This window comes from Vombatus ursinus, unplaced genomic scaffold (genome assembly GCF_900497805.2).
Source record: "Vombatus ursinus unplaced genomic scaffold, bare-nosed wombat genome assembly UNPS02014833.1, whole genome shotgun sequence".
Classification (NCBI taxonomy): Eukaryota; Metazoa; Chordata; class Mammalia; order Diprotodontia; family Vombatidae; genus Vombatus; species Vombatus ursinus.
This window is the reverse complement of record NW_020954611.1, coordinates 6062836-6071156: the sequence shown is the minus strand read 5'-3', so window position 1 is coordinate 6071156 and position 8321 is coordinate 6062836. Positions and strand designations below refer to the sequence as shown.

The 8321-nt window shown below is 41.3% G+C and overlaps 1 protein-coding gene across 1 annotated transcript in view; it reads right to left on the bottom strand.

Moving 5' to 3' along the window:
- Positions 1-5946: 5946 nt before the first annotated feature.
- Positions 5947-8321, bottom strand: part of LOC114026200 (interferon-induced protein with tetratricopeptide repeats 5-like) — a 7504-nt gene continuing 5129 nt past the window's right edge. Inside the window, exon 2 of the mRNA XM_027839825.1 lies at positions 5947-8082. Coding sequence (XP_027695626.1) covers positions 6645-8082 — 1438 coding nt within the window. The 3' untranslated portion in view covers positions 5947-6644. The remainder of the gene's footprint in view (positions 8083-8321) is intronic.

The following is an 8321-nucleotide window of genomic DNA, read 5'->3' as shown; positions in this document are numbered from 1 at the left end:
GAAGAAATTAAAGCTATCTATAGTCATATGAAAAAATGCTCTAAATCACTATTATTAGAGAAATGCAAATGAAAATTGCTCTGAGGTACCACATCACACCTATCATATTGGCTAACATGACAAAACAGGAAAATGATAAATGTTGGAGAAGATGTGGGAAAATTGGAACTTTAATGCAGTGTTGGTAGAGTTGTGAACTGATCCAACCATTCTGGAGAATAACTTGGAACTATGACCAAAGGACTATAAAATTGTGCATACCCTTTGACCCAGCAATACATTCACTTCTAAGTCTGTATCTCAAAGAGATCATATAAATGGGAAAAGGACTCATATGTACAAAAATATTTATAGCAGCTCTTTTTGTGGTGGCAAAGAATTGGAAGTTGAGGGGATGCCCATCAATTGGGGAATGGTTGAACAAATTGTGGTATATAAATGTAATGGAATATTATTGTGCTATAAGAAATGATGAGCAGGCAGACTTCAGAAAAGCCTGGAAACACATATGAACTGATGCTGAGGGAAATGAGCAGAACCAGGAGAATGTTGTACACAGTAACAGCCACATTGTGCGATGACTGACTTTGATAGGCTTAACTCTTCTCAGCAATGCAAGGATCTAGGAGAACTCCAAAAGACTCACAATGGAAAATGCTATCTACACTCAGAGAAAGAACTATGGAGTCTGAATGAAGATGGAAGCACACTATGTGCTCTCCTTTTCTTTTGTTGTCTTATTTTGTTTCTTCATTCTTGTGGTTCCTCCCATTAGTTCTAATTCTTCTATACATCATGACTAATGTGAAAATATATTTAATGTGAATGTATAAGTAGACCCTATGTCAGATTACACATCATTTTGGGGAGGGGGGAGGAGAGAGAGGGGGAGAAAATTTAAAACTCAAAATCTAATGGAAGTGAACAGTGATCCCACTCTGAGCAGTGATCCCAATCTGAGCAGTAAATAGTAATCCCATTCTGAGCAGTGATACCAATCTGAGCAGTAAATAGTGATCCCATTCTGAGCAGTGATCTCAATCTGAGTAGTAATCCCACCCTGAAGAGTGATCCCATTCTGAGCAATGATCTTATCCTTAGGGTCTTAACCCTAAGCAGTAATCACAGTCTGAGCAGTGATCATACCTTGAGGAGTGATTCCTGTCTGACCAGCAATCCTGGTCTGAGCAGGAATTGATGGGAATGATCCCATTCATTACTTCTTTGATCTTCCTTTCACCCTCAATATGTCTAAGCCTATGCACACTTCTTGGCCTCCTAATTCTGCTTCCCCAAATCCAACCAGTCCCTTTTGTTTTCCTTGGGTTTTTTATTTCACTAGCATCATATTTAAAGCATTTGCATTCCTGACAGTATTCTTTTAATTTCTCCCCCTTTTTAAATTATCATGAGCAATCACCACACTCGAACTTTTCTCCAAAGAACAGAAAAGAACATATGAAATTGTGAATCTCCACTTTGTGTATCTTTTAAAAAAATATATTTCAAATTTAACATTGTAATTCTAATGCTGCCCTACTTTTCAGTATCCCCTTCTAAAATTTCTTCTGCACTTTTCTGTATATTTCTAAATGATTCATTGATATTGCTCTTTTCTTCCTTTACTTGGTCTTGCTATCACTACCTCCTGCACAATCCTCCCCAAAACAAGTCCTCCCTTATAACAAATAAGTATAATTAAGCAAAAATAAATCCATACATTAATTATGTCTGAAAATTTATGTCTCACTCTATACTTCTAGCCCATTACTTTTCTGCCAAAGAGGTGAGAAACATTCCCTGTACTATTCTTACAAGATTGTGACAGTCTTTTATATTCCTACATTGATCTTCTGTTATATACTTTTGTTTCTATCTTCTGTACCAGCTTTAAACATTCTGTTCTGGTCAATGGGTTCCCTGTAATCCATATCTGTATCTTTAGAAAGTCTCCTCATTTTTTTCTCAGTGGAATTGTTTCTCTTTATGTCTTCAGAATACCATTCTTGAGAGTTTCCTATTCTTCCTAGGACAATTTTCCCTGCAATTAATAACAATAATAATGATGATAGTAAATGAGTTATATAGCATTTTAAAGTTTGCAAAACTCTATTTATTCATATCTGTATCTAACTATCTAACCTCATTTGATTCTCACAGCAACTAGGTACTATTTATTCCCAGGTCCATCTTATAAATGAGAAAACTGAGGCTGTAGAACTTTAAATCATGAGAGCCTACCTATCTTTTCTTCGGAATGCCTTGAAATCTGCTCTCCAAAATTGATGGTGCATGTCAGATTCCACCATGCTTTCCTTTTCTTCCCTATCACAAAATCTGAGAAGTAGAGGTCACTTCCTAACAAGATCCCCCTCATTTCTACTCCTCTGGTAACCAGTTTTTCTTGGTTGCCAAGAATTAGATCCAAATGAGAAGGTCCTCTCATTGGTGCCTCCCACTTTTTGAAAGATGAAATTGTCTTTCAAGTATGTCAAGTATGTTATTACTTGCTCTGATTTCAGCAAAGGACACTCTAGTGGTCAGGCTAGCAGATGCCCAGGTGGTTTCTGAAGCTCCCAGTCACTACTATTTCATGCCCCTGAGACAAGCCTGCTGTCTCTTCTCCTCAGATTCCTCCATCTGCTTCTTCTCTCTGCCCAGGTACTCTGCAGCATATGCTAGTGATGCATTGCATTTATTTCTATCTCCAGTTATCATCACGCACACATTGTCCTCATTCTGCATCTTGGATTTTCTCACATTGTAGTTTCTCTCTCTCTCTCTCTCTCTCTCTCTCTCTCTCCTTTTTATATCTCCTCCACATACTTTTACCTGCCCTGTTCATTTCTGATAAGTTATATCTCTTTATGGCCATATTTCAGTTATGTGTTTGATCCCCATAAACCTCAGATTGAGATGAGGTTAATGTGGCATTCTTCTTTAAGACCTTCATTTCACCTTGCTCAGTAGCAGCTAGGTGGCTCCATAGTGCAAAGAGCACTGGGCCTGGAGTCAGAAAGACCTAAGTTTAACTCCAGCCTCAGAGCCTCACTAGCTGTGTGACCCTGGGCAAGTCACTTAATCTCTGTTTGCCTCAGTTTCCTCAATTGTGATGATAAAATGAGACAATATTTGCAAAGAGCTGAGCACAGTGCCTGCCACACAGTAGATGCTTGATAAATGCTTATTCTCTTTCCCTCCTCATTATTCTTAATTTGTATATAGCTACCTGAGACTGGCCTTTATTGCTAGCTCCTTTCATGAGTGTGGTTTTTCTGTGAATTTGTGAGCATCTCTGCTGCTATTTTCCTAACATTATACTCTCCCTGGGTCATTTTACAGCTCCAGGGATGGCTTGGAGTTCCCCAATTTATTCTCTCAATAAGTCCCATTATAGTCTGGGTGCAAATATGTCAGTCACTCCTATTAAATCATGACTCCATGCCTGTGTCCCCAGAGTGATGGGTTATGCTAGATCCATGCAGCTGCAATGCCCAACTGAGTGAAAAGAGCATGACATTTAATGAATACCACCTGTCTGGCAATGAGATGTCAGGGCTTGGCCCCTTTGAGCCTTCCAGGACCTGACACAATCAGTTGTTGTTTTATATAAACAGAAGCCCCTTTTCCTGCCTTGGTTCTCATTGGTGCCATTTTCATCTCTTTCATGAGCATATTCTACATTGTGGTGTTAATCAATCCACATTTATTAAATCCCTACGATGTGCCAGGCACTATACCAAGCACTGGAGATATAAAAAGAGGCAAAAGACAGTCCTTGACCTTGTAAGGAGCTTACAGTCTGATGGGGAAACAACAAATAAACTAATACAGACAAACAAACAGGATAAATAAGAAATAACAGAGGTCAGGTACTAGAATTAAGAAGGATGCAAATGAGGTTGATGGGGTGCTTGGGTGCTTGTGCTTGTACTTGGACCCCAATTTCTCCCTAGCTTCAGAAACACTGTCTCTGACAACCACTCCCCAGCCCAAGTCACTGTACCTAGCAATTACTCATGGGTGGGCCCCAGCATGACCCTTATCTCTCTCCCTGGTGCAGCTACACAAAGTTGGGTGAGAGAGTGCTGCGCTGCTCTGGCTCCAGCCCTCAGATCATGTCTCTGGAAGCCTCCCAATTCCTTAGTAAGTTCCTGTCTTGTGATAAAGCTTTCCCTTGTTGCAGAGCATTCTCTCATCAAGACAGAGGGAGAGGGGTGCCTTGCCCAGCCCAAGGAGTTTTGTCCTTGGCCAGCCCAAGGACTCTTCCTCCTGCCAGACTCCACAGATCCATACCTCTGTCATCTCCCTCCCTGTCTGGTACACTCCCTGTACTTTCTCCTCTATAGCTCCCAAAGACACCTACACCTTTAGATTACCTCATCAGTGTCCCTGGCATTCCTTTCCCATGCCCTTTTCCATATAAACCCTAGCTCCATCCTCAGTCTCTTGCAGGTTCCTTAAGAATCCTTGCCAGCTGAAAAGTGTAACAATAAACTCTTTGCAACTTGGCTTAAAGATTGTTTGAGTTTGTGAATTCATTCCAGATGACCCCATCCTGTACTTAGGTCTTTGAGGGGTCTCAACCTCTCAGACCTCAACAAGGTGACTTCCCTGTCCTTGACAGGGAGAAGATTTTGTCATAAAAATCTTTTTCATCTCCATTCTGTTTATTTTTCTCCTTCTAGTTTTATCCTTAAAGGCTCATAGGACATCTTTTAAAAATTGAGTTTCTTGCCCATCCCCCCCTTCCAATTTTATTGCTTTTGACTTTGACAATGTGATAATCTCACATGCTCTTTTTTTCCCCCTGAGATTGTACAAATGAAATTATATTGTAAACTGGTGCTACTCCTGGCTGCCTGTATCCCTCTGGTTGGCAAGTAAGTCAAGTGTTTGCTGACTCAAGAAGTTTTTAAAGCTTGTTTCTTCTTAATTATGGAGATGGGTGCTTATTATCTATTATGGTATTATGCCTCCCTTACTTAGCTCTGTGCCTGGCACAGAGTGGGCACTTAATAAATGTTGATTGATAAGAGTTGGCATCTAAGTATCTAAATTGGTGACTCTTAGCATCTCTGTTGCTCCATCAATCTGTAACACAATTTACCTGCAAGGGTTCATGGACATTGCTGAACTGAGGATCAGAGGGTCTATGATAGGAGCAGTTGCAAGACTGGAGCCAAGAGGTGGACCTGGGGTCCTGACTGAAAAAGGTTTTGAATTTCTGGTGACCAAAGAAGCTGAATTTCCTGTTCTGGTCAGTACACAAGCTCCCATGAACCATGATGTGATCAGTAGGGCTCATGAGATCTCGAGTAAAATAAGCTAGATTTTCTTTATATCTGCTGTTTCTCCCACAGAATGTAAAGTCCCTGAGGGAAGAGATTGTTCTGGTTTTGCTTTTATATTCTAAGCAACAAGGGCCTGATACATAGCAGGCATTTAAAATGCTTATTGATGTCATCTATGAGTTTTGCTCTGGACTTTTTTTTTTTAGCAATTAGTACCCACAATGATGACATCATACCATCAACACATCCTAAACATGATGGAGCTTATCAGCTTTTAGATGGTAAATTTTTATATTCTTAGGCCAAGAATATGACTTTCTCAAAGTGGCTGCATCTGTTGTTGCCACTGACCCGCCCTGTTTTTTAGCACTAACAGACGAGGCTGTCACATTATGGCTCTTGCACAGTTGATCAGATCTTTATCCTGGTGCGTGCTAGTTTTCCAAGAGTAGGCTTTGCTGTGATGTTTCTCAAACCAATGATATCCATATTGGTCATGTGTCAAGAAGGTGAGTGCCACAAAGTGAGAGCTGTATTGGAGACTTAGGAAAGCTTTCTAAAATCAGGAAGAAGGACCTATTTAGTCTCTTTGGAGCCTATTTTCACAAATAAGCAAAATGGAAAGAATGAGATGAACAAACTCCAGTAGGACTTTGGGTCCAGAAGGCACTTTTATTTATTCAAAAAATATCCAAGGCACAGACCAGACTCAAGCAGCATATTTCATCCCATGGATGGTGTCATTTTGAACAAAAGTATTCTATCTGTAAAGAAGAGAGAGGCAGTCCGGCACAGGGGAAGAGGACTGGTCTGGGTGTTAATAGGTTCTAGTCCTGGGTGCTTCATCCTGGCTCTGCCCCTAATTTGCTCAGCAAATCTCTTGATTTCTCTGAGCCCCAGTTTCTTCCCCTGTGAAAAAAAGCACATTGTACTAGGTAACCCCCTAAGGTCCCTTCTAGCCCACATAGTCTATTCTATTCAAACCTATAGAATTACAATGATTAATTTTCCCAAAGGTATGTCAAAAGAAGTAATATAGACATTGTTAAACTACTGTCTAAACTACATGCAAGTTAGACCTTTTATATGTTTATACCGCATAAACATATGTGATCATAATACAGAATAGTGACGAATTATCACATTCTATTGCAAACCTAAAAAACATCTTTTAGGTTTCATGCTACAAAAACTGAAGGATTTAGGAGAGCCACAGCTCAAACAGGGGACTGGTATAGTCACCAAAGCTCGGGATTGAGCTCTTATCCTAGCTCATCCTTGGTTTGTCTATTTTTTCTCATCTCACTTTGGGAATGCAGCTCCTAGACCTCATACTACAAACCAGGAGACTCAAAAGGACAGCCGCAGCTCAAACAGGGCACTGATGTAGTCCCCGTTCTCGGGGTCCAGCTTCAGGGCTCTCTCATAGCACTCGATGGCTTGTCTCTTTTGTCCCTTCAGCTTGTGAATGAAACCCAGGGCCCCCCAGCTCTTGACATCAACGGCATTCTCATAGAGTCTCCGCGTGGCCAATCTCTGCAGAGCGCCAATCAGTTTGGAGGTAATAGAAGACTCCACTTTGATCTTTACGCCTTCTAAATAATGGTACATAGCTGCATCCTCAGATTTCCTGTGGGTCTCCTGAAAGCGGCCGTAATGGAAATGGACCTGTTGCTTGTTCTCGTCCGTCACGTGCTGCAGGTGAAGGGCTTTCTGAAATACATCTTCTGCCTTTTCGTACTGACCCGCCTCTGCGTACATGTTGGCTAGGTCTGTGTAGGCAAACACAAACATGGAGTTCTGCTCCATGGCTGCTCGAAAATGAAATATGGCAGACTGAATCAGCTCCCGTTTCTCTTTCTCTTTTTCCCTGGGTCGTTTTTTGGTCGACTGTTTCACGAGGATCATCAGAACTTTGTAGCAAACCCCTATCTGATGATGCAAGAAAGCGGAAGTGGGTGTTGCCTGCAAGGCGATTTTTAGGAGCTGAAGAGCTTTACTGGGGGAGTTTTGTCTCCGGTAAAACTTCGCTGCATAGCGAAGGACATAAGGCTGGGAGGACATCTTCTCCAAGGCCTCCCGAATGTACCGTTCTCCCTCAGCTTCCTGCTTTAGGTCTTGAAGCTTCAGGGCAAGTAGGGCCATGACAAATGTGTTGTCCGGATTCAGCTCCACCGCTCTCCGGAGAGGGTCCAGGGAGGATACCCTTTGGCAAGAATATTCCTTATCGTCCAGACGATAGGCTGCGATGGCAAAGCCAGAGTTGAACTCAGGGTTGTCGGGTTCTATTTTCAGGGCCTTCTCAAAACATGCCTTGGCCCTCTCATAATACTTCCTTCCACACTTTAGCAGAGCCCACCCTTCCTCACAGTAAACCTCGGGGCATTCTATCTTATAGCGGGAGGCATTGGGAAGCTTCCGGTAGCCTTTTTGAACCTTGTCTGCATAATACTGAGCTTTGGAAAATCTTTCCATATAATAATACACCCAGGCAAAATTCCCCCAGGTAACGAGGCTTCTTATTTCCACTTGGTCAGCATGCTCCACCTGGATTCTCTCTTCTGCATGTTTTAAGCATCTCAGTGCCTCCTCATTTTGACCTTTCAGATGTTTTACATAGGCCAATAGGTTATAAAGGGTGACTTTGGATTTCATATCTAGGAATTCAATCTGGTCAATTATTGTGTCTTCCAGATTAAGTAGATCAATGTCTTCCTTCAGCAAGTTCCATGTAAAGTGGCATTTCAGCTGCCTCAGGATAATTTTTAAGGAATTCCTAGGCATTTGACTGCAAAAGATAAAATCAATTTCAATTTAGAAGAACCAATGGAAATGACAAGGGATTAATAATTCCCCAAAGAGTGAAATCTCTTATTTACAGCATCATGAGTTTCCTTGCCCTTCAAATACACCTTTTTCCCCTGTTGTGGATCTGAACGGGTAACTAATAGGGTGATTTTCTGCCATTTTATGGTAGTAGTAGTAGTAGTAGTAGTAGTAGTAGTAGTAGTAGTAGTAGTAGTAGTA